Raw genomic sequence first — 26,047 nt, 5'->3', positions numbered from 1 at the left:
TATAATAATATATCTTCTTCTACTTTTTTCATATTATACAGACGATAACCTCATATGTTAAGGTTCATGGTGTATTTTTTTATTTCACTGACATTCTGCCATTTTGTTTCCGTTCAGCATCACTTGCTCTCCCACTATGAAACTGCTACAGAGTTTCCATAAAAAGTATATGAACGGATCCTGAATTTCAAGTCCATCTTCCTTGGTTGTCTCTAGCTGAAGTAGTGCTCCATTGTTCACTGCTGCCTCTACCTGTATCACGTTGTTTAGCCTTAAATGAAAATTTCTATCAATGGCTGTTCCCTGAAGTATGATATGAGAAAACACCCGCCCGTCTCTTTAGCCAAAAATAGTCTACACAGATCTGTTCTACTAGTATACGGCAGTTAGAGTTAGACGTCGTTCTAGAATGGTAGACTGGTAGGGATTTCCTACCTTCGTTATATACAGGCGCAGACTTTGGTTGTGGGAGTAAGTAAAGGTGCTAGTTAGGCGAAAAGCGGACTAGACGAAGTGACCGATGACAGTAGAAAAGTTTTGTCAATCTGCCCGTGCCATCTAACATACAGGCAATATACCATTTGAAGCAGTTAGGGGTAATAGCGAGCTTGCGGACGCTTTTGATCGAGACAACCCTGAAGTTAACGCTGTAGACTGAGGTTGCCTTATTGATAGCTTATTGGTAGCTCTTGCTGTAGTTTGCAGTGTTCACTTACAGCCATATCTGCTTTGCCTGGTCTATTGACGTTGTTTGCCTTCTCTAACCGGACACATCCATTATACTGCTACCGGCCTATCTAGTGTTCGCCCATTTCTCGTACTAGCATGCGCCGTCATTGAGATCTACGCGCGCAAGACTAAAAAACGGTCTACGTGTTGGGTGTTTGTTCGTGCTGCTATGGTCACAGGCCAAAAGTAGCCCGGATTGGTTATGGCTACAACAGGCATTGACGTGCAGATACTTACCCACATAAGTTCGCTTTTCGTAGACTTTTCGCGCATCCAAACTCGAATGTGCCTGCTAGAAATAACTGGATGGCTTCCTGACCCACTGGCTCGCTGCCCAGAGCAGGCAAGCGACAACCAAATTCTCCTCCCACTTCTGGCGTCTCTGATCAGCGGGTGTCTGGGCGTGCGAGATTTTGGTGGCAGCTCTAGTCACCGACGCTTTTGTTGTTCCTGCCGTCTGTAAGTTTGCCAAAAATCCAGCCACTTCTTACCTGCTTTAATCGCTGGCTATCATCAGTGCAGTAAATGATTGAGCTGACGTAAATTGAACCCTAAGACCCATGCCATGTCTTTAAGTAAGGATGACAGACTCTGTTTGCCTTAATGGTTCGCAACAAGTTTAAAGCAGTGCGTACTTTCGGCAGACCAGAATACCAACAACTTTGGCTATAGGGGAGCTAACGGGTATAAGAAATAACTAGAAGCAGCAAACAGCGACAACGATGATGATGACAGATTGGATTTACTTGTTGTGCTCCACAAAATACGCATTTGTGTATAGCGTACACAAAGGAAGCACATAAAACGGCTTGTCATAGACAAGCACTGTTTCCGTCGGCCATATAGTCTTCTAAGATTGACTTAAACAATAGCGAAAATACACAACACAGCCGGTTATAACTGGAGGCTAGACGACTGTCTAACCTCTGCTGTGAGCACCCGATTGGATTCTGGGACATTTGAATTTGGGGACGGTGGAGCGAGTAACTCCATACAGAACTCTGTGGCCTACAGATGCCATTGCGTTGACCTCTATACAACTATATAAAGTGTACAAAGACGATGGTGATGATGTCGAAAGCGAAAAATTGCCTGCTATCTAGAATGTTCGGAAGCACTTTGAAGGTCGTTATAGTTATGCATTGAATCATATTCCTGTGGGAGTACAGGCAAACTATAATGGTAGCCATTTCCGATAATCGTTGGCTGGACGAAATGGCCTCTGGCCCGAGGCGGAGAATATGTCTATTACGTCTTGTAACGGAATAGGCAATTGATCTGAGGTGCGTATTCGCTTGTGGCATTGAGTAGCGCGGATAGCACTATACAATAGTAGTAATAAGCAAAGTACATGATACTGTTAGCCTGGTAGGGTCTGGGTCGTGCTGGGCTTTCTCAACATGTCATTCAATAATTTGAGCATACTTCTACTTCGTTTGTTCTGTACTTTGAGAACATTGAGGTTAGTGGATTGATCTCAGAGGAATCAAAGTCACTGGTTTTATTGTAGGTTAGTCGATGCATTGAAGTATACAATTTGAATCCTATTTGCTTGTACAGCGTGCAAATACTACTCCGTTACTCATTGTTGCTTTTTCTTTTCGTCAGCTCTAGGTTACTACGATAGCTCAAACTGAAATGAAATCGCATTATTTGTAGGAAACCCATCTGGGCTTACATGGAACGGGTGGTTTCCTAGTCAAGATTGTGTGATATTTCCCCTAGCGTGTTTCGGCCCGGGAATTAGGTTCGACTACCAATAAAAAATGTTTGCTATATGGCATCGGCATTGGCTTTCCCGAGCATCGGAACTGACCGAAGGTGGCTAAATCCGCTTTGCCTCCGTTTTCGCTGCCAGTAAAGCCGCAGTCAAAATCATATAACAGAATTCGACGGTTTTTAATGAAGTATCTCGCATAGTAGCGCGTAGATTTATCTTTTCAAATATATTAAAATTTAAAACAAGTTCAGTCTTAGTTAACAAGCATTGTTATGCGTTATTATTAGGTTTTCAATATAAGAACATTCACATACAGTGAATATGGTACAAGAAAGCGTAAACTAGCCACTATTTAACATCCAGGTATAACTAAAATCGATCTCTACCTTAAAACCTACAGATAATAGTAACTTCTATTACCCTCGATTGTAAATTAGAACGCGATCTAGTCGGAAAAATTTTCTTTTCGGATTTCGTCGGAAAAAAAAGAACTCTATCAACGATTTTATGTGTACCTCATTTAACCAATGCATTTTCGTTACGATTTAACCACCATTCGAGTCCATTATAAAGCTGAGCTTAAGAGCTTTGACCACCTTTCATCTGCAAGCTTCCTTCGTTGCCCTTCACTAGAAACTGTGAAGCCCCTGGACATGCTTAGAGCGCACGTCGCTCACAACAACCTATCATACTTTGTTTTCTGATAGGTTTTGCTATCCCCACATTTTTGTTTAGCTTTTTGTTCATATTTTTTTATCAGCAATTTTCAAAACGTTCTCTTCAAGCCTCTCTTTCAGTCCACACTCAGACTAAAAATACAGGACATAGGACATTGTAAAAACGGCCGGCTACCGATACCTAAAGGTCCAGAGTGTGCTGGATAGGTTGTCAAATCATGTCTATTCTCATTATCACCGGCAGTTATTACGAAGCAAATAATATTATAAATATATACTTAGTACAAATTGGTCTGAAATGTGGCATGTCGCATGCCAGGTGTAGTTATTAGGCTGTTCTAATTTAGACAATTCTAGAAACATGTAGTAAAAGAAACTTTCAGTGGTTTTCTACGAAGGTGCGTAACACTCATGCGATGGGTCGCGGAGTTCCGTTTGCTATTACTCTGAAGCCTTTTCAATCTTATCTTCTCTTTATGCATGCGCAACTCGACAAGACTGTCCGGGTTAAATCGGAAGGAAAAAAGAAAGCTTATCAACTGAGCTGTCAGCTCAATGCATTTAGTCGGCATTGAGCCCTCTTTATGATTTCTCTCAGTAACAGTAAGCAGAACGTTTGAAAAGCGGACAGCGTCTCCGATCAGAGTCAGCTAAATTAGCATGAATCCATGTATACGTGTTAGATACACACTTGATATCACTGATACGTCATTTGTACATAGACGGTATTAAATATAGCCCAGATGTGTGCTTTGATCTATTTGAAAATGTCAAATAATTTACAATAATGAAATAAAATTTCAGATAATGTAGTTTTCTCCCCTCTCAGATGACCCCGCCCGAGGACCGGGATGAAACTTCATAACTCTTCATGCAGATCGAAAAAGCAGCCTTCGTCATTTTTTGCAATGGTAGCCTGACTTAACTCGTTTGATAGAGATTTTCCGCTAAAGAACAACTTAGAATATCCCATCTTTGTCTTCGGCGTCTCATGACCATTATGCGTTCCTTCTGCATGATAATTGTTTGTTGTAGCAAATTTCAATGACACGAAAACCGATTCATGCTTGATGGTCTCCCATAAATGTAGGAAACAAAAAGTAGCCATTGTAATTGAGGTGTACGCCGGTCAACGAAGCATTATTGGCCTTATCAATTTGTCCTTTCGTGACGCTCCACACTATTTAAACCTGCCTACAACAGACTCAGTGCTATCAAAGGGAAGCGATTTCACAATAAACGTTAGATCCAAGCACGTGACAGATCCGACGATATAGAAGAGAGTGGGGGCAAAGCTCGCGGATAAACCCCCTTATACAATGTCACACATTTAGCCAATAACAGATCTGCCGTAAACCATTCTACACAAAAGAAATACGCGCCACATTCAATCATGGCAATCAGCGACTGCTGCCGCTGCTAGTGTTGCTCCTATCTGTAAACGGATCGAATTATCCAACGCAACGCAATACGCGTCTGTACGCGCTTGGCACTAGAAAAGCATGGTACGGCAAGGCGGTCCGCTGGCCCATCTGGCGGAATTTTCGCAAACGGTTGTAGACATCGCTGAGTAATGTTCTGAGTCCCGCTGGCTTTCTTGCCTTCGTCGAATCAAGATAAATGCTCGTATTGTGTATATATTATTATGTGAGCACAGTCAGAACCATCTGGTGCAGCGCAACTGAATTAATCCGAATTTCTCCCTGGTGCTATATGTGTGACTAGATAGGATCGAAGGCAACATTGTTTTACTTATCGGCTTTAGTCGGAGGCATTAGAAATGGTGTACTATTAAACGTTGATAAGTGCAGAAAATATTAAGCGAAGAACGTACCAGCGCGGTCCATGCTTAGCGCAAAACATGAGCGGCACCGGGACCACTGATCCACACTCGTTGTGCCTTTGCCGTGTTCATCCGATTACTTAAGTCCACGTTGATTTTCCATTGGAACAATAACAGCAGTAATAAGCAAAGGAACATCATCGACGAATCCATGCTCGCCCTTTAATTATCCCTGGTACCCAACCTATTCGTAAGGCTGATTTGGGGGCAGAATGACGTCGGCCACGGTATATAAACAATTTCAATTTCGGCCATAACCTCCGCCGCCGCTGTGAGCTCTGCCCGAACACAAGCAAGCTGAACCGTAAATAGTAGTGTGCTGAGTGAGGTTATGTTGAAATGGACTCTTCTTCTGGGCCGCCGGTAAACGGTAAGCGAGCCGGGAAGCAGACTCCAAGGAGCTCCGAGCCCGCTGGGGGCTGCATATGCCGCTAGGAGCTTAGGGGTTACATTTGTGTTTATTATATCTTGAACTAATGTAACGATGTCGGCAGATAAACAAATGCTGTATGCAGACCACGACGCTCAGGCCAGCTAAAAACTCTTACCGGAGTAGTCAGGTTGTGATCATAGCCCTGGTCGGCGTTCATTGGTGGTATTGGCTAAAACCGCCACTAATTCGACTCGTGATACTCGTAGACTAAACCAAGCTCGCCAGCTGTTGCTGGGTGCATGAGAAAGTCACGCTGGATTGAAGCAGTGGTCGGCGAGCTCTTATCGGGCCATGCATAGAAATCGAGACAAACCTTTGTCCTCGTGGCATCATCCTAGTCATAACGGTGCGAATCAAAGTGGGAATTCCGTGTTACCGCTTAGGTCGATAACTCAAAGAATGAAACCGGCGAATCCCGTCCACTCGAGTCATTACCGGCGTGTCTATGTTCACTGCACGCACGAAACACGCTGATGACAGTCAATGGACGAATCATAAACGTCGCAGATCCCTTCTCTAGCCCAAGTTATAGGAATAAGGCTCGTCTCTCAGGCTACCAGCTGGCAAATACGATCGTATCTCGGTTGATGATACAACGATACATGAGACACTTCATCTCTTTTGCTAACTGAGCAAATTGGTAAACGCGGTGAAATCAACCAAACGAACGAGCGACAGGTTGATTTCGGCCAGTTGTCAAGGCGTGTTAGGTACGAACTATGTATAATGATGTGAATGAGTAGTCTTTGCAGTAACAGGTGTGTACGTAGAACACATGTTAAATCTATCATGTCCTCCTCACACTTGTGAGGCCACGGACTCTCCTCTCGGGTTCATTCAATCGTAAACGCTCAGGCTGTTGCTAACTGGTTACGCTGCTATGCTAAGCACGTCCGCAGCCTTTGATAGAAATGTATTCATCCCAACCTAAATTGCTCTAACTGGAAACTCAATGGCGTCACTTTGGACGAGAAAGGATCTCGAGTATCCCCAATCCCCCATAGCAACTGTTAGATTCGTTTGCGCTTTGAATTTATATGGTTTCTGATTCCATGACCCATCATCAAAGGGTTGCCCCAGCTCGCCAGGATTTCTGTTTCGAGGCTTGTTCGATTAGAATTCAAGGCAATGTTCTCTCTAACGTCACCTATAAGATAAATACTTTTCCATAATCCTCGGCGCGTTTTAAACCCATAGGCAAGTAGCAATCCTAAATCCACTCTTGTGCCGGAATTGCAGTTTCGAACCCTCGCCAGCCCCCTTTGGTGCCTCTAAAACTTTGCGTAACGGGGCATTCACACGTCTTGCATACGCCTGCAAACTATTTCTGCATATACCTAAGGGTCCACCGATTATGGCATTTTTCTAGGCTACAATAAGCCGCATTCTATCTAATGAGACAATTTTTCCCAGTCCTCCAATAAATGATACGATGTGCTAATAGCAGAATACGTGTGGCACCCGGTAGCTGCTTATTATGCCTCCAATAATGAGCTATTTTCATATTGTGAATTTACCGATAGTCGGCCTGAATACGTCTAAATTTATTAGCCTAGGGCTTTTCAGGTCTGGCTTTCAGTCGTATATGAATTGAACGGCCTTGCCTTCAGTCTAGTCCACCGCTTTTATATACGTGCTTTTTAGGCACCGGCGTACTACTGTATTTTACGATGGAACAAAAAATCGTCTTTTATCAGCATATTTGCTGAATTAATTATACGACGGTTGCCTCGTGTCTTCCTCTCGTCAGTATCACGCGACTGCACGTGCGCTTTCTGCTGTCCTCATGCACGTGCGTTGCAATGATTAGGATAGATTTTTTCTGATTGTCGCTGAAAGCTTTCACTCTAAACGAAAAGTGAAGATAATGGAAGGTACTAGTTACTGCAAAATTTGATGAGATGGGCAACGTTCGAAAGGCTCCATTTCGCTCTGGGTACTAGGAACGGCTCGGCTTATTAAGAGAAGAATATGTAAAAAAAAAATTCTAACTCGAAAATATTCTGTAGCAAGTATTGTTGGATTCAATACCCCCTATTTTTCATGGAGACATGACGGTCTCTTAAAGCTCGGCCTGTAACAGCATAGCTCTATTTTACGGGGGTACCGATTTGCCTTATCAGTTCAATAGATTATATTACAACACTGCAACGATAGCTGGTTTTTAGCTTCCCTTACCTACAGATTAAAAATGTATAAGTACCTCAGCTCTTAGGGCTATTATATAGCTATTATCGTAATCGCTGTTGTAATTTTATACCTTACATGGAACAATCTTGGCCGAACGAAAGTTCGGCCAGAAACGACGAATGTATGACTGAGGCCAAAACCCACAATGACGTCAGCCACATAAAGGACCACAGGCAGGAACCCACTAGTATAACTCATCATCGCCTCCGGGAGACACAGATGAAGCCTTACAGGCGAGGAGGGTGTACACGAAGAAAGAAGCACTTGTCGGCTGCTAGAGGTGGCAGGTTCTGCATCCACAATACGCAGAAATGATGGCCGGTCGCGGCCTCTGGGGATAGGTTAAAAGTTCATTTTAGGGCAGGTCGTACGTCTTGCAGTTGCTTCTGCAACCGGAATACCAAACTTCTATGTATTCTTGCCTACGGCGCCGAGTCAAATGTCCCTTCGAGCTACGGGAGGTTGAGGAGAAATATGGCTGAGTCGTAACGCATTATGAAAGCAAAAGAGTCTGCACTGCGCTAAGGTACAACGGGCGACAAGGCTATGGAGCCATCGGTCGTTTTACAACAAAAAGCTCATAGATAAGAGTGGTACTTCGGTCCAAAAGGGTATCCCCTCCTAGGAGAGCGCCCCTAGGGCCCTACGCTCGGAAAAAAGTGGGCGCACACGAACGTAGAGTCAAGCAGAGAGGTTGCCGTTCGTGCTGCCAATTTCAGCGCCGACGTTCATACTACAGAGAGGCAAACCAGCTTATTTTAGACGGAGTGGGAAACAGGACACAAAAGAGCAATGCGAATTAAACCACAACAGCAGCTAAACTTGCTTCGGAACTCTGGCAAATCGTTATACTTTACCATTGTATTCATATAGTAACCAGACCTTACGCTACAACTGAAAAAAAAAGCAGCACCTATGGTGGCAGTGCTGATAGGCAATTGGCCGTAGTTACCAATTTGGTCAAGACGAGCTGACCGAAGGTTGAGCGACTCAGCGTAGCTAGGACAGGTTTTAGGTTCTAAGGCCAAGGTAGTAGCATAATGCGAACAACAAAACCACATTGAAGGCCATTGACCTAAATTGAGTTGGGCAAAAAATCTAGAAGGCGGCAACGGCGATAGCAGCAGCCGCAAATAATGTCTTTTGTGTTCCGCTAAAGAATTTGCGATACTTTTTTTTTTCATGCTTCACATTCGGTACTTAAGTCGTTAAGCATTGCTTACCTGTCAGGAGCCACTTGCGCTTGTTACCCCATGCGACACTGCAGGCCGCCTGCACCAGCTCCCGGCTTGGCCGGCACAGACGACATTGACGACAAAGCTAACGCTTTCACGTCAGCAGCTCAACAAAGCTGGTGCGTGACACTCATGGCAAGTGGGTAGCTGTGACGATAGCAAGTGCATAGATAACAACGTGGTGCGGCATGGTGCAGCAACGGCAGCAGCGTTGTGCGGCCGAATAGTAATATATACTTAGGAAGCCTCAAAGTATTGACACTTAAGTACACACTGAGTCATTATTCATATAATTTAGATGGTTTATATTATACACAAAAATGTGAAGTTAAACGATAGAAGAAGATCTCAAAAACTGGAGACGCTATGTGGTACCTTTGTGGTGCGGTTTGTATTTCATTACAAGTACCAATGTACGTTGCAACGGTGACAATGTTATTTGCTTAGACGGCCAAAAAGTTGCGAGTCGAGTAATTTCCGGGACAAGATGTTAGGTGACCACAGCCGCTTGGTCCGTGTCCTTACAATGACATCAGCATCTACCTTAAAACTCCTACATGCGGCTATCCATAATAGGGCACGCAGGTGGCTTACATTGTCAGTCTGCTAGAACGAATTATACATTGACGCCTTCTCCAGTATAAATATTCTACGGCTTGGTGTGTCAACGTGTTGCTGCATCGCAGCTGCCCAAAATTTTAATCTGTCAGTGGCCCATGCTAAGCTAATCCTAAGTGAGTCTCCCAAGCCGTCGTGTCTAGTGTAAGGCTAGTTGTTCTTCTCCACGTTGAAGAAACCCCCTACCTATCAAGTGAACATCTCTGCACAGTACAGGAGCCTACTGCTGCCAGACGCATAGGGGGTCGTGTCCCGTTAGCTTTCGTTGGCGGGCGTCACCATGGCAGCTATGGTCGGCGGCCGCATTCTAAGAAGTAGCAACAGCCACCAGGGGATAATGATATAGTTTTCAGTGACGCGCTTGGCAGAATCGAACGCCATGATTAGGCAGAGAAAATAGAAAGAAGAAGCACCATTGCTACAGCTGTTACAACAACATCGAAGTTAGCTTGTTTTTTACCCTGGCCTCTTGCCTAAACGAATGAAGCCCGAATTCACGTACGTAAAGGAGTCTATAGCGCACAATATTGTATTAGGGTATTCCGTAAAAGTGCTCTTGATGCTGGCCTACCATGAGGTTGTGAGCCTAAAAGCTTATATGAAGCCTTTTTAGGCGAGACTTCTCGTCGTGAAGGTTCTTTCCTACGAGTAGAACCATATGCGTAGCTACGAAGTCAAACAAATCTTATCTAGAAGATTCCTTGTAAGAGTTGGTAAACTATACGCTATACATACTGACGCTATCTGTAGAAAGTCCGAAATAAAAACAGCTCCGTTGTCCGATGCAGCAATAAAAGGAAAATACTATTTTCAGGGGACAGGGGAACAAAATGGTAGTGTCTGTAATGATGGAACCTGCATTCGTTAATGGAGAGTGTAAAAACCACTAATGTGCTAGAAGTTGTCGACCAAACACATCGTCACTGCACATGTAATAGCGCGTAGTGGGTCTTCACCAAAGAACGGATATCTATCTGCTATATATTAGAGATAATCAAAAACGCTGTGAAAGACCATTGTTGGCCCTAGAAACTATCCGCATACATATATATCCTAGAGGTATTTGTCACTATTGTAGTATCGTGGTACGATGTTAGAATTTTTATAGCAGAAGCAGTGAAGTTATCTTCTGCAAAAAACCTCAACACTTTTTTGATGAAATGAGCGACTGACTCTATCTTAACTTGACCTATTGTATAGTACGATGCTATAGGATTTACCTATACTAAAAAATAGCATATAAAAAAGTCTTTTGCATTGTTAGCAGTTCGTTGTGAGGAAGCCATAGCTCGAAGCCATTGTCAACTAGCAGCTTGCGGTAAACGTCTTTCCTTTATTACGTATGCATGATAACGGGATATTTGAGCCGCGAGGTATTTAGGTATATTAAGTCAGAACGGACGTGAATGAAGCCCACTCTACACGTATCTGTCTACCACTGCCAGTGTTATCGAGTTTGCTGAGCTGGCTTCCGGCCATGTCTTCTCCGTTCGGCCAACAGTTATAGTGGCATGAATGTATTGAAAAAAAAACTATTGCGTAGTGACATTAAGAATACTCAACATTGCCTATAATTTCTAACACGATTCTCTCTTTACTTTTTACAGGGGCTTTGGAAAGCAAGGATACCAGTGCCAAGGTAAGTCTGGTAGACGATCGGGCGCTGAGAATAATTACGCTATTATTACATGATGAAAATTCTCCAAATACAGTTACGTAACGTCTAACACGACCCAAGAACGAAGCCTGTGTGTCAAAACAATGTGTTGGCAGACATGATGTAGAATATGCCTTGTTACACGTACGAGGTAATGCTCAGTGTTAGCAATGAATCTATGGCGCGTGCGCATGGCAGAATGAACAATAATTTACAATAGCTTTGATGATGTATATTGTTGAAAGCGATATCAACCCTAAGAATAGAATGTATTATTGCCGATGATAGATGGAGCGATAGTTTTATTTTAGTAGCTTTTAAAGGTGAAGTCAATTGAGTTTTCGGGTAAACCACACTGAAAATGTTACCCCTCACAAGCATCGTTGCAATGTCGGCCCGACCGGCTTAGAAACTTAACGTTTACCCACATCATTATCTATTGACCGTCTCAAGCTATTAAGCCTAACAAAGTGTTAATTATCCGTCAACGCGCCCCGAACTACTTGTCCCACATGCCAGTACCTAAACTTCATCAATCTCCTACAAATGCAGAGAATCACAGCACATATTCATTGACACTCCAATCACCGACTCCTTGCTGTACATCGTGTAAATACGCATCCTGTCATTTAAACAATGATTTCTTTTTCCTTCTTAGTTCACGCACTTTTGCGTGATTTTGAGCAGACGATCTCAGCCAGAACGTCGTCGCGCCACAGCGAATCCGTCAGGACCGCGTTCAACATGGGTCCGGATTATTACTGCCCGTCACGGTGAGCCCACTTAGACTTGCGTTGGTTAAAAGTGTATCGTGTGGGCAAATCTTGCTATTAATAGGCATAACAAAATTATGCCTACTTAGGGGGTACATCACTAGATGAAATTAGTCGGGTCGGAGTGGCTGCGAATTGTTTGATGTTGATGTGATATACAAGCCAGAACCAAGGGAATTAGTTTATGGGAAGGTGCTATCTGCGCTCCATTGACGCGGACATCATGGACGGAGCTCGATCAAAAACACCTCAGATAGCGTAAAATGTGCTCTGATCCACGGCAAGGAAGGAGAAATTCTGTCAGTGATTCCAGGACCTTAAGCGAAGGACACTAATGAATGCCTGGCATATACGATTTCTATACGCAGCAAAATATTAACTGCGTAGAAACATAAAATATGGTCAGGTTGCCCCGGAAGGTCCTGAAGACAAAATGACTAATCTGCTGTTTGATTTTGGCTTGCCTGATTGCTCACCTTCACTAAACCAGTTTTACTTGCAAAACAGCCAGACTTTCTGCCCAAACTCCAAACCATGTCCTCTGGGTTCTGTTCAGGAACAGCAGCGCGGTATGGTAGTGCTCACTACTCTGCATCTGGCAGTAGGTAAGGCTATTGCCGTACTCGTGACCTGTGTCGTCTTAATCTGAAGACGCGATCCCCCGGTTAATTCCTGCCCAGCAAGAATTACGTCACTACCGATTGGTCTAGATGTCATCTGCACCTAAGCTTGTTTTCCCTCGATCTATCTTCCTGTCGCCCGTAATGCGTCTCCCTCACATGCTGCACATGCATGCAGTTAAGGCTGTTTCCATCAGGATTCTAGCACATCGCTCTGCATGGTTTGTCCGCTGACTTTTTTGATCAAATACGTGGCACTCAGTATGGGCTCGAACAGGGCCGCATTCTGTGGCAATCAAACGTATATCAACCAGCTTCCTAGCAAAGGCGACTGTGCTCCCTAGTATAGTGGTTGCTTTATCAGACAACTGACAACAGAGATGGCGTACGAAATTTCATACATCCGTATTTTCGACTCGATTGGCTTGAATCTTATCCTTTTCTAGACCGGCTTCAAACTTCGAAGGTTATTTAGCCTTAGAATCATGTCTATTCCAGGACTGCGTCCTTCTTCTATTACCAATTAACACAGTAAGCTTTATCTATCTATTTTAGATCTCTGTCGCGAGGCGAAATGAAATTGTAGATAGGAATTAGGATCTGCTTGCAACGCGGGGTCGGAACTAGTGCAGTTGAACTTGTCGTCGGCTTAACCTCGGTCCCTCGCACCTGTTGCAAAGGCTGTTCGCCAGTGGTTTGAGGAGATTCAAGCCGCAGTAGAGGTTCAAGCAGAAATTTTAATTTAAGCTTTTTCCTTTATTGAAGTTTCTTTTTTTCAATGTTGTGCAAGGAACTAGAGAACGAGGGAGAGCTAGTAGGGTTGCGGCGAACGGCAATGCATAGCTTGTTGCTTCTGGTGCAGGAATTTTCCTGCTGCAGGTGGAAGGAGCAAGGATTACGGTTTCTTGTAGCTGCACAATATCGTTTTCTAATCTTGCTCAGTTAAAAGGCAAGTTGGTTAACTTAGTTGAACTTATTGAAACATAAAAATGGAGAGTATTGTGCGAACGTACTCGTAATGGCACTGGGAAACTTTCGGAACACATTGTTAAGAACATTCAATATCGGTTCACAAAAAGAGATCTTGTTTAAATACTATGGAGTAATGGCGAACGGCCTGTCGCGCTTGAATCCTACGAAGTGTGCGGCGTCACTCTGCCGCTGGCTGGGACTGCATGGACTCCTCACTCCCCAAACCAGCAACTTCAGAGACGCGATTTTTCAAGGTTCGCATGTCCATTAGGAGAGGGACACACCGCGTTAGCAATCTAAGTGGTGGCTAGTTGTAATACGGCAAATCGATAAAGTCCGCTCACCGATCACCCAATGGCGATTTGCAACTGAAACACTGCTTATGGAGTTTTCTGAAGGTTCTGTGAAAATTGGGCAAAAAAGACCAAGTCTATCTAAGACAGTTCATTGATATTGGCTGCCTTCAGTTGTCTATGTAGTATCGTTATGACGTTCACAACTAACGCACAAACGTCGGATGTGGGAGCTAGTAACCAAGACAGCGACAACTGCGTACGAACGAGGTGCCCAAATGCGGCACAATAAAGATGTCTGTATATACATGTACAACCTGGTAACAGGTAGAACTACGAAAGTGACCACGTGAACATTTGCTTTTTCTCTCTCTTTCAAATATAAATACTATGTCTCCTTTCAATTCAACCATTCACTATAGAAGTTGTCTCTCTCTGGCAATGCAGCCGCAGTCAACCCCGGGGCCCCACTCTACCTTCTCCGTGCCACCTTTTTGGCCTCTCGTTGAAGAAAGCCCTGACGCTTAAGGGATGGATGAGAATTCATTGAATGTGCAACAGAAACAGTAACAGTAGCAGCGAGCTGAATATTTTTAGGCAGATTAGGTTTCTTAGCAGCAGCCAGTAACCAGATTCAGTTTGGATGAATATTCGTTCCCTTCCCAGCGCTTATGATCAACTGCCTTAATGCCAAGCTACCTTCTGCCTTCTGCTTTCCGATAGCATCGCATTTACCTACATAATATCTCTATTGGTTTCTGATGGGCCATTGTCGCTACGGGTCCCGAGCAATGACACCACTGCACCGACTGTCTTTGCTTTTTGTCTGGCTCACGCTGCTTTGTTCCTTTTCGTCTTGCCTGCCCTAGTCAAACGTAAGCTGAGCCTTTCTTTCTCTGAACCTCTGAATGCGTATGGAAGTGTAGGTGTATGACGACGTGCGCGTGCACGTTGGCTGTACAGGATCTTTAAGTATCGTTCTCACTGCCCGCACACCCAGGCTTTGTACAATCTCGATTTTTCTGCTCATTCCTCCCCGCCTTTTCGGAACATACGTATACTGCAATTACATCTACATAAGGATGTAGAAGGACTCTCAACTATCGTGACAAACCAAAGTTACCTAAGAGTTTGACAGCACCTGTAGTAAGCAAACCAAGAGGGAAAAACCAAGACTCTTGACGACAACTACAACAAGCGATGTACCCACTTATGCGCGTATTTGTGTGCGCAGGCAAACAACCGCAGTGGTAGGGGCCTAATTTGCAGAAAGCGGGCTTTCTGCAGAAGACCCATAGGTGTTTAGGCTACATATAGGTTGGTTTAGGCTAGAATTGCTCGAGCGACCTAAAAGTTATCTAGGAACAGGAGGGCAGATTCCGCCAAATTTATGTTTAATTGTCACGAGCCTCCATGAACTGGATAACAGCTTGTGGAAAAGGTACGAGTTCCGGGGCCACCAAACCTGATTTGGATGGGAGTGGTTCGTTCCCTGTGGGCCGACAGGGGGGGTCTTCACCCTCTCGAAATAGATTCCGACCGAATCGAGGTGTAGGGCCATGGGCTACATATCTAGTACCTTTTTGAAAAGACTGACATTCAGACACTGCATTATTGCTATTTTTGGGCAATTTTTGCAGATATTTTTTCCGCTATCCAAGATATACGTCAAATTTGGACATATACCCAGGTTCATATTAGATTGAAGTTTGAAGAAACACTGACAAGCCACAGAAATACAGCGTGTTAGTACACCGCAAACTGCCTGCATAATGTGCTTCGGGATGTAAAAAAGAAGCATTTTGACATTTTTTACTCTGTCTTTGGTAAACGAATCTATTAGCTGCCCGTAGTGGTAGAAATGCAGCACTTTATGTCAAGTAGAACGTCTAGTGTCAACGCCCTTTTTCAATGAATGAGCATGCTTATAAAAGACATAATATGATGACTTTTACCTGTCCCGACATCATGCTTCAGTTATAATAGTAACGGTATGATATATTTTATATTTTCTAGATACTACCTACAATCTACCTACGAACGGGTGCAAATAATAAACGACAACCTAAATACAAGTTTGTTTGCCTTTATTAAGCTACATATGACATTAGTTAGCGTTTTCAGATATTCCGTATTCAATCAACTAGGCGAGCATGTCTCGTTTGTCGCGATAGCCGATCTCTAGTCCCTGATTTCCGTCACTGACCAGCTGGTCCGCCACTGGATAGCCCAGAGAGATACAAGCAATATCTCATTGCTGACTGATGAGCTTCTATACAGGCATTGCTACTCTACTTAGTTCTTGCACGCGTACATTATTCATTAATGCGGTGAATGGCTGTTATGATAAAACATTTTCGTTGTCGTCGTCTGCTAAAATTGTGCATCTCTAGCCACCACTGCTGGTTAATATGAGGATATAGAGGCCTCATTCTTGGCTCAAAGGCGGTTAATTTTTACCTGCTTTTATTACTGCTGAACGGCTCGACGAAGACTATTCATGAGCTGTTTAGCGCCATGGGAATATAGAAATACTGTCGCTGAAAGCAGCTTTCTCCTGCTGGTAATGCCTGTCACGAGATACAGCAGTAGAGAATGAGCCTGTAGATTGTCGCAATGAATGATTCTGAATGAAGCCATTTACAACGAAGCCGCTAAGTGAATGTATTCTTTGGATGGTTCGGCCTTAGCCAGTTTAGAATCTGCAGGGGGCCGCTGGGGCAGCTCCGATGTGGACGATAAGGAACGGCATAATACACACTTAAAAAATGCTATCTATTGCTTAGAAGCGTCGCTTGATTCAGTGTACCCTCTATTATTCGAGTTTGATGTCCGATATCGCCGTTAAGCGTTTTGTCAGACGACTGGCTCTCAACCCGAAACAAAGTCTGTTTATATTCAGGTTAGAACACAGGGTACAACGTGTCCCTAAGATTAGCAGGCAAAAACGATACCAGCTAAGCTATCACCGGGAAAGGTTCAGGGTAACCTAACGGCAACAAAATAGGCATGTGCTTCTACATATGAATTATAAGGCCTTTTTTGCAAATGTAGGTGAAAGGCCAAATCATTTACCCACACTTTCGTAAATCTAAATAATGAGGGGGGTCAATGAAGGGGGCTGTATGCGCGACTGACGGTATTCGCCAGATAACAGATATTGTCACCATTATTCAACTCTCGAACTTGGTCGAGGATAATATGCTGGCTTACGTAGAACATTTGACAACCTGACAAACTCTCATGGATCATGGTTCTCACGGATTGTCTCATCTGTTTTCTCCATGACTCTGCTGGTATATTTGCTATTCAGTATACGCGAATAACATTACAATAAAATGAAAAAAATTCCTGTCGGTACGTTACTAATTCTAACGCTTCAATGGAAACACCATTATCAAATGGGCGATAACTAAGCAACATCAAAGATAGCAGATTAGATGGTTTCAGGGGACCAAGGGATGCATAATAACTCACTGAGGAAGATCTTCGTTCGATGAAATAAAATCATGTATACCTACGTACTGATTAGCTTGGGTTTTTCCAGTCAACAACCGGTATTATTTTTTTTTCTATCAAACTCTGAAAATAAACTTGATGGAAAACAAAAATTTACTAGCTCTAGAATATAAACTTAAATGTACTCCAATCGGCGACGCGTCTCGTCCCACACACTTTATGTGGGATGACGTAATTTTACGTCCTGCATGAAGAGATTTTATTGCGTCCACTCCAATAAGAATTGTTAAGAACTAGACTTCAGCAATAGCATCTATCATCGTAAGGCTTGTGGGGTTTATGTCCCAGATTTATCAGTTTAGGTAACGTTTTGAGTTCGTTTGGTGAACGTAATTAGCAAACCTGATTGACAGATGGAAACGCGGAAACTCCTATGGGATACGAGTTGCTTTTGCCAACCGTAGCTTAAGATATCAACGGCGTTTTCTGTGAGAACGACGGTGGTTGTTGGCTTGTGAAGAAATTCAACTGATCACGTCGTCAGAGCTCGAAGTCTTACGTTCTCTAGAGCACATGACTTTAATGCTTCGATTCCGACATACACACTGATAAAATGCCAGCATCTTGGAGTGTCTTCATCCGTAGACCTTTTGTCTAACATGTAGACAGCCTACACTAGATTTGGATCGAAGTCTACTGTTGATAACAGTGATAACGTGGTCATTCTATCAATGGTGATGCCTCATTTGAAGAAACGAAGTAGGTACCCTGCACCCTGCTTCTTTGAGGTAATAGTCAAAAAAGCTATGTTCTTTCGTGCTCCAAGCTGCCGTCGTTAGATGCACACGTCCGTTCTGATAATCCTGATTAAGGCATTAGCTCAGACATTTTAGAAAACATGGTTGATCACCATAGTCGGCAATGCCTTCGTGCAAGCTTCGGATCAACCGGACGGGTTTTTTTCGTCTGTAGAACAACTTTACTCAAATGCCAATGGATGTATTCATGCTGCATTTTCTGCTCGAGAGTGGCTTGTGTAGGTGTAGACTAAAGGCCGAAGCAGCGGTCACAGGACATCCGGGTGCGTCGAAATGCGCGATTTGGGCATAGTAAGATAACAAAATCTGAGAAGAACTTTGCTCTGTAATGCCTGAAGATATCAATGGTCAACCCTTGTGTTACCGAGGAGGTAGCCTAGCTGGACGGTACTTAGTGAAGCGCGAGTGCTACATCGGCTGTGTGTTTATTAAGCGATTATGAGAATCTCCGCAAATCGTGAATTTGCGGAGATTCTGATTACTAGCTCAATAACTACAGTAATTTACAGCATTCCCAAAACACGCTACGTTGGCATGTGCGAGCATACGCTCCGTTGTTGATTTATCACTTGCTTTCTTACGAAGTAGAGGCTTGTAGAACTCACCTGTAGTTCGGCTTCTGCTACTAGACTGAAGAAATATAGACATGACGAAAAAGAAAAGACGTGAGAAACAGTTCAGTTTTTCAAGAAACGAGCCTATGTTTGTTTCAGGTTTTCATTTACAGCCAAGCCTTGTCGTTATATTCGAAAGCAAATAGAAGCCGGAACAGGAGCCTTAGACTCAGCTGAGATTCGGCTGAAGTTATGGGGCCGCGGCTTTCAACACTCGGATCTTCTTGTTTGCTGTGAGGAAAATCCTATGAGCTGTTCACACGCGAACTAACAAATGTAGGCTGTGCGGACGGCGTTTGAACGTCCAAGCAATGGAACTTTACCTTCTCTTGGAGAACCTTTGCAGGACCATTAAAAATCTTCGAATGCCAAGGAAGTCGTTAAAGCGTAAAAGGGAGAAAATATTCAACGCACTATTTAATATTGTTTTCCAACCTGATTTGATGGCAAAACAGCCACAGTACATCGTCAAAGAATGTCCATTTGCGTTGCTAATAACGCTAAGTGGAAAATAGTGGTCATAATTATTTCCGCATCTATGCAAGAAAGTGAGAGACAAAATATCAGGAACGAAGTGTCCTGGAAGAGACCCAGTTGCGACAAGGTTCAACTTTGGAAGTTTCTATTTGCGATTTGTACGTTGGTCGGACACGGCGAACACGCTCAGCGTCGAAAAACAGATGACCGACCTTAGAAGCCCCTTATTTGCAAGAGCAGCTTCAAAATCTCTCCCAGGATAACCCCTACCTCACCTTTGAATATGGGTTTTACTTCTCACAAGTAAGAGAACCGTTGTCGTTACTGTTTATTAGCTTACTCGCACGTCTACCCATAGTATGCCTTGCGTGCGCGTAACTACCTACGACGCGCCCCCTTTTGCCGGAGGCTTGAAAGCCCTCTAACCCACTGAGCCACGTGCCTTCCTCAAGTTAGATGTTATCGGTAAGTTTGCGCACGCTGTGAGGCACAGCATGTGTATGTGTGAAGCCATGTTGCCAAGTGCAAAAGGAAGCGTGTAGAGAGAATCGAAGGGTCTCTGCAAACTCTCTTTAATTGTCTGTTCTTATGCTTGCTCAGCGCTCGTACATGGCGACAAAGTGTCCAGTACCGACTCACTGAGTTAGTAGACAATGACATGGCTGGGACGTGAGCAGACTGCCGAACCCGAACCAGCACTCGTAATCTCGTAGTCGTCGCAGAAGCAATAACAACAACAGTAGCAGGAAAACGCTATCTGTCTCTATGGGCCCAGTAAAGCCTAAGGGCCTGCAAACAGAAGAGAATCTCGGCTCAGTTGTCGCCGAGCCGCAGCTTGCGGTGCGCCTGAAGAAGTCGGTATACTTACAGTAGCACAAACAGCAGGAACAGTAGTGTTATCAGCGACAGAGACGGAATGAGGCACTGCTGGCCGGAGCTAAGTAGTCATCGTCTACCCGTTAGTTCTGCTCTTCAACGCTTGAGGCGTGTCCTAATCTCGTTTGGTTCTTTGGCCTTCGCTTTTAATTGGCTTGCGACCAGACGTGGCCTGACAGGCCCGCCACCTTTGTTATTGATTCGCTCGATCGTTCATTTCTTGTTGGCCCCTCCGCTGGGTGGCAACGTCGCACGGGCGGTCGGTAGAGAGACTGGCCGTCTTGCTATGCTGGCTCGCTGTCCGTTTAACTGGTTCGCCGTTGTGGAGATTCTCAAAAAGTAACAAAATTCAAGAAACTGGATAGTAGGCAGCACCGTTTAATGGAAATTGGAGGAGCGTTGGCCGGGGCTGAGCGGTAATGTAAAAGGTAGAAACAGTAGCAATAGCAAAACTAAGGCTGTAACGTCGACCAAATCGGAGTCTATGATTGTGCCTAAGAAGTGAGATTCTATCGGGGGTGAAGTCGTAGTCGTTATCGGCAAGTTGGCGTTACCTTTTGCTGATGCCAATGGCTGCATTCGAATGGGAATCGATTAGAGCTTAGCTTTTCCACGAATCCAGGAAGGCTAAATATGGTTACCTTTTTTTTAAACATTTATTTATTTATCTAAATATTTTTTAATGTTTTTGTATCAATCAGTAAGTAGCCAACAGGACGACACAATATATAAAAAACATTCGGTCTACTGGCTCTAGCTCTGTTAGCATCAGCGGGCCATCTGCTAACTGATTAACGATTGATTTGCCACTCGTGACTACAGCTTAGATATGTAAAATAATAAGTGTTATATAGTACTGAAATACTTCTAAGCCAGCAATAGGTGTGTCGAAAACTCAGCTACCGTTTATTACATGTTGGTTTTATAATTTTTTTTTCATTTTGAAATTAAGTTGACTGAGCTAATATGCACCAATAAATCAATCAGCAAACACTTTAGTATGGTTCTATTTCTCTACCTTGTTTTATCGCTTCTTTTGATGTGTTCAGACACGTTTCTGGACAGAACCTTCCACTGATGCCCTTGAATCACGCAGTAAGAAAAATTAAATCGTATAGAATATTCCTATATCTATTGCTCTATTTACCTACTCTATGTACTCAATACGAATTTAACACTGATCGATCAGTTTCTCACTACTGAAAATATCAGAATTTGTCTGACAGATCCCGCGACGGATAAGTGTCTATAGTGAGGCTCGTTGAAGGCAACAGCCAATTAACCATCGGTACGACGTAATTCCTAACAGTACGATCTACCATTTTCCCTAGTGTGGCCGTAACGTAAACACTACGGACGAATTTGTGGTTGTGTTCCGGTATCAGCTTTCTGGGTCTTTCGTGATCATGATCTCTTTCCACAAGTTTCCGCAATTCTAAATGGGGTATGTTGTTTGGGAAGACGAGGCTGTTACTCGTATTTTTCGAGCAGAATGCACAAAACAAAATGCGCACTAAAGTTCAATATAAACTATAAGAGTAGGGATGTACAAACGTGGTGGTTATAATTTTGGGCTAGTAAGTTTCTATATGTGTGTGTGTGTTATTTGAGCTATAGCAGGCTTATTACTTTCTGGTCGATCGTTTATTGGCGGCTTGGCTGTCTATTTTTTCTTTGTGTATTCTGAGGAGACTCGGCTGTGCCGCTGCTTCATTGTCGACGGCCAACGTTTATCGATCCCGGACAGCTTGTAGACCTTTCTCCAGCCAAGTTAGCGACCTGATATGTCCGGTAGTCTCGTAGCTGAGCATCGACGGAAACAGGAAGATTGACATGACGATTACACGACCTGATGCCACTCGCACCGAGATCGATGTGTTGATGATGTGTGACAATAGCCAATGAATCATTGTATTTGACTTGCTTGCCATCGTTATTGGTGATGTACGGCAGGCAAATCAGCAGGGTCTGTTTTTCGGATACACCGTATGCATTTGTCCTCCCTGCGAGTTCCATCCCGAACCTCTAAGGGGTAGCTTGTGGAAGGTTCGTATGAAGTACGGCTAATCAAACAACATTCGTACTCGCCTAACAGCGGAACTTCTTTGCTTTGATCCGTCCAATTTTTTGTCTAAATCGCAGAAGTAGCGTCGACGAGGAGTCTTGACGGATAACCGTTTAATATCCCAAAACGGCTGCATCACCAGGTCCTTTTTGTTTTGCGAACTAATACAGAGACCCTGTGAATTTATTGCGACCAGTGCGTCGATGTTAAAAGTGCCGTTGGGAATCATCCATGTCTTTTGAAAACCTGATTAGCTACCCGAGGCGAGCAGCAATAAAAGCAAAATTTAGTAACGAAAGCTGAGCTTAAAATTGATACGTTGGCTCCTTGTTTCGCCCTTTTGACTCGAGCTCACCTGAAGATAAATCGTTTTCATATAGGTTTGAGCGTAAATATCATTATCAACAGAATCGCACTACGAAACGGGACTGGCCCTGGGATTATGGGACGGCAGCTATTATGAGCACTAACTAAGTGACCATGTACCTAGTGCGATGTATTGGATGTCACCGTTCCGCTTTGTTATTATAAGGAGAATATATAATGGCCACTTCTTACTTTAATTTAATAAACTTGAATATAACACATAACTATTCCTAATATCTGGCTAATATCATATACACAATAAGCTGATACAGAAGAACTTTTTAAGCGCGTTAGTTCTTGCTCCTGACCCCCCAAAACAAGTGCATCGATTCATTGCAACAGCTGAATATGTATTCGTTGTTTATAAGCACTAAAATTGAATATGGACTAATAAACATAGTAGCGATAAGCCCTAACCTGCTGCAGGCGATTCAGGGGTGTCAACTCACTTATCTGAATGCTTCCCCTGGTTATTTAGTACCTTTTAGGCACCATAAATATCCCAAGTTATGTCGTCTCATCCTCAGAGACTTTTCCCTCTTTCTACGTCATACATACATTTTTGGTAAGTTACGTTATATTGTGTCACTTTCTATCATTGGTTTTCACCGCCGTTAGTGACCACCTCAGTGTGCTTCTATGTAAACAAACGTACTGTTTGACCGCCATTTCTTCCCATCTGTGTTCCGTCTGTTGCTGCAAAACGCGGCAACAGCATTGGAGCTCGGGCTAAAAGCGGCATTAGCAATAGAAATAAAAGAAAGTGTGGCAAGGATATAGGGCCGATAGAACATATGACGCTAGCGCTAACGGTCAATTCTTCTAGTGCTTTCTCCATCGTACTGTATACTAGAGAGATAATAGTCTGCTGACTGGCTGACGGCTGATGCTACTGCCTGTGTTGTTATTGTCGTTAACCTCACTGTTATTGTGTTTTTATTCAGACTATGGCTTCGTTTTCTTTTGCCTACTGTGTCCCATATCTTCCGAAATTCGATTGTCAGTTGTGTCGGTCGCATTGATTTGCCGAAGAACACCTCCGTCCGAAAAACGTAAAAAACATATGGAGAGCAGATACGCACAAGGAAACAGATAAAGAGAAACAGAGTACATACTAATTTTGCTTGTCAAGTTCCGGCGACTCTATCGGAACGCCAGCCGTATACGCCACTCTATGGTAGAGCTTTTATGTTTTCTTTCTCTTTTGATCATTCATTTTCAGCACTGAGTGTACGGTCCGTTCATTATGCTTACATCTCCTATGTATCAGTGTTTTTCAGCGATCTGCAGGTTCTTTCTCTCCCTTTCTCTCTTGGTCGCTGGCTTCTGCTGGATAATCGTTGATGAGCTTTTTTTAAATCCCGTATGCCAGTCCATGTGCTCCCCGTGTGATTTCCGTTGTACTTCATTGGCTTCTCCGTTCCCGCTCCATTTTCTACGAAAAGCAATCTTCCCATAAGCAAAGACCTCTTTCAATTCGGTGGCGGGAGAGTAAATGCGACTCATTATGTCTATAAAGCTCAGAGCGCAGCTGGGAGTGACTGCACATAGTGGAAACAGCAAACCAGATAGAAAGCGCGCAAGAAGAAACGTTAGAAAACGCGGCCTCAGCAGCAACGGCCGAAACGGACGTCGAGGCCAGAAAGAGTCAGACGATAGCGGAAAAACATATGAGAAAGGTTGGAAAAACTACGGTCGTAAGGGATCGCTGCTAAGTCTCACTTTGGCTATAGCAGTTGATAGATTGCTTTATTTAAACCTCAAGCTAGATAGGCTGGCTTTCGTTTTTTTTTCGGTCCTTTGTGGCCTCAACCTCAGTCCTACATAACAGTTGTGTTCTCGTAAAGCTTCACTCCTTTTTGCAACATGCGCTCCTTTTTCCAGCCTATCCGCGACCGGGCGTTGAGGTTTTTCGGTTGAGCAATAAGAACAGGGAAAGTCTACAACAGGACGACGGGCCTGACTCCGTCAGTCCGCGTGCGAACAAGAACGTTGCAGTAATTAGGCAAACCGGCAAAAAAACAGAAGCTGTCGAAAAAGATAGCAGACCGATGTGCTGTCAGTTCTATGTTCAGCTGTGAAGTTGAAGCCATCGTGCACCATCAGGTTCTGCCAATACTGTCGCCGTCATTGCTGATTTTTTTCCGGTTCCCTTATCGCTTTCGAGGGATACAATAAATCAATAAGACTTTCAATATCTACTGCGTTACTTAGGTTGATTGAGTTTGACGGCTAAGCTCTTCCTGTTCTGTGTGACCTACTGGTATTTTACCGGACACATTTGCCCCTTCGTTTGATTCAACAACGGGCGGACGACTGTCTTTGTTACATAGTTGCGTTGTTTTTTTAGTCGTCCTTTTTCTAGCTTTCCTGTGATTACCTTGTCACTACTCCTCTAGAGCTTACTTCCTTTGGAACTTTTGTCGTAGGGGCAAAAGAGGCATAATCACGGATGAAATTCGGAACTCCAACGAATTTGAGTAGCTATCTCTTGCCAGAGAGCGAAATTAGAAGTTATTTTTTGTTCTGCTCTGACAATAGCCATTAGGTTTATGTTTCACCGGAACAAAGGTGATCCACTGTTTGCCCCTTTCATAATATTGGGTCTGTCTTATAATCGATAGCGAGTGGTGTTGGCCGCGGATCTTAGATTTTGATCGGCAAATGTTGAATGACGCATATAAAAAAGGTCATTTGTGGAACATCAACATCGATCTGTGCTAATTAGTAGGCGTAATAATCATCTTACCTCTATAAGTGATTGTATTCAGACTGATCCTGATGGCCACCTCAGCTTCCCACGTTTGCACGGCATTAACAGCATGCTATTGCTGATGTACGATGACCATGAACCAGATACTAGGCTAATTAATAGCAGTTGTATATTGATTTTTGTAACAACCGGAGGGCTCAGTTTATATGAGTCTATTCAACGGTAATAGCTAGAACCGGGCCGCAGTACGTCATATTGGGATGAACTTTGTAGGGGTACCCTCTTTACCGTCTACGTTGTAAGCCTTCGCGTATATCGTCAGACTACGTCTTGGAATCAGCTTTTCATAAAAGGCGGTATACACTCGGCTCTGCCAACTAGCTGTCTTATTAAAGCTCTGTTTATAAGGCTGAAATCTCCTAGTATTCCTGTTTATGTTGCTCAGTTCAATACGCGTCTACCGTGAACCATGCAAGGTTTATATGTAATAAGGCAAACAGTTTGAAGCGACTATTATGACTATGCTTACACTGTGATCGAATTGTACCTCCTGATACTGATTTAGTGCAGACAAGCCTATTATATGCTTTACGTACATGTTATGCTTGCTATAAATAATATACTTGACCAAATGCATTCTGTTGGGTATGTTTGGGTCGGCCAGAGGTTCTTAACCAGCGATGGCGCACATTAGTCGGAAATTCGCTCTGTCATTCCAACACCGCTTTATCGTTGTTGCAAACAAAAGGTTAACGAGGTCCTGTTCCCAGAGCGGAGATTGGATGGGATAGCCTGAACGTATAATTCTTCGATTTTTGCTGTCCTTATAACAGGATTACCTCTCTGTTAGAAAATGCGCTCTAAGTACTTGTGTGAATATTCCATAATGCCAAGATCAT

The 26,047-nt window shown here is 43.5% G+C and overlaps 1 protein-coding gene across 3 annotated transcripts in view; it reads left to right on the top strand.

Annotated features, from left to right (window-relative positions):
* Pkc53E (Protein C kinase 53E) overlaps positions 1-26,047 on the top strand; it is a 214,868-nt gene that overhangs the window by 143,144 nt on the left and 45,677 nt on the right. For all 3 annotated transcript variants that reach the window (XM_086972146.1, XM_022849287.2, XM_022849286.2), the window contains one exon: positions 11,053-11,084. In XM_086972146.1, coding sequence (XP_086828272.1) covers positions 11,053-11,084 — 32 coding nt within the window. The remainder of the gene's footprint in view (positions 1-11,052; positions 11,085-26,047) is intronic.

This window comes from Varroa jacobsoni, unplaced genomic scaffold (assembly GCF_002532875.2).
Source record: "Varroa jacobsoni isolate VJ856 unplaced genomic scaffold, vjacob_1.0 scaffold_1398, whole genome shotgun sequence".
Taxonomy (NCBI): Eukaryota; Metazoa; Arthropoda; class Arachnida; order Mesostigmata; family Varroidae; genus Varroa; species Varroa jacobsoni.
Note: the sequence above shows the minus strand (reverse complement) of the source record. Positions and strands in the feature narration are given on the sequence as shown.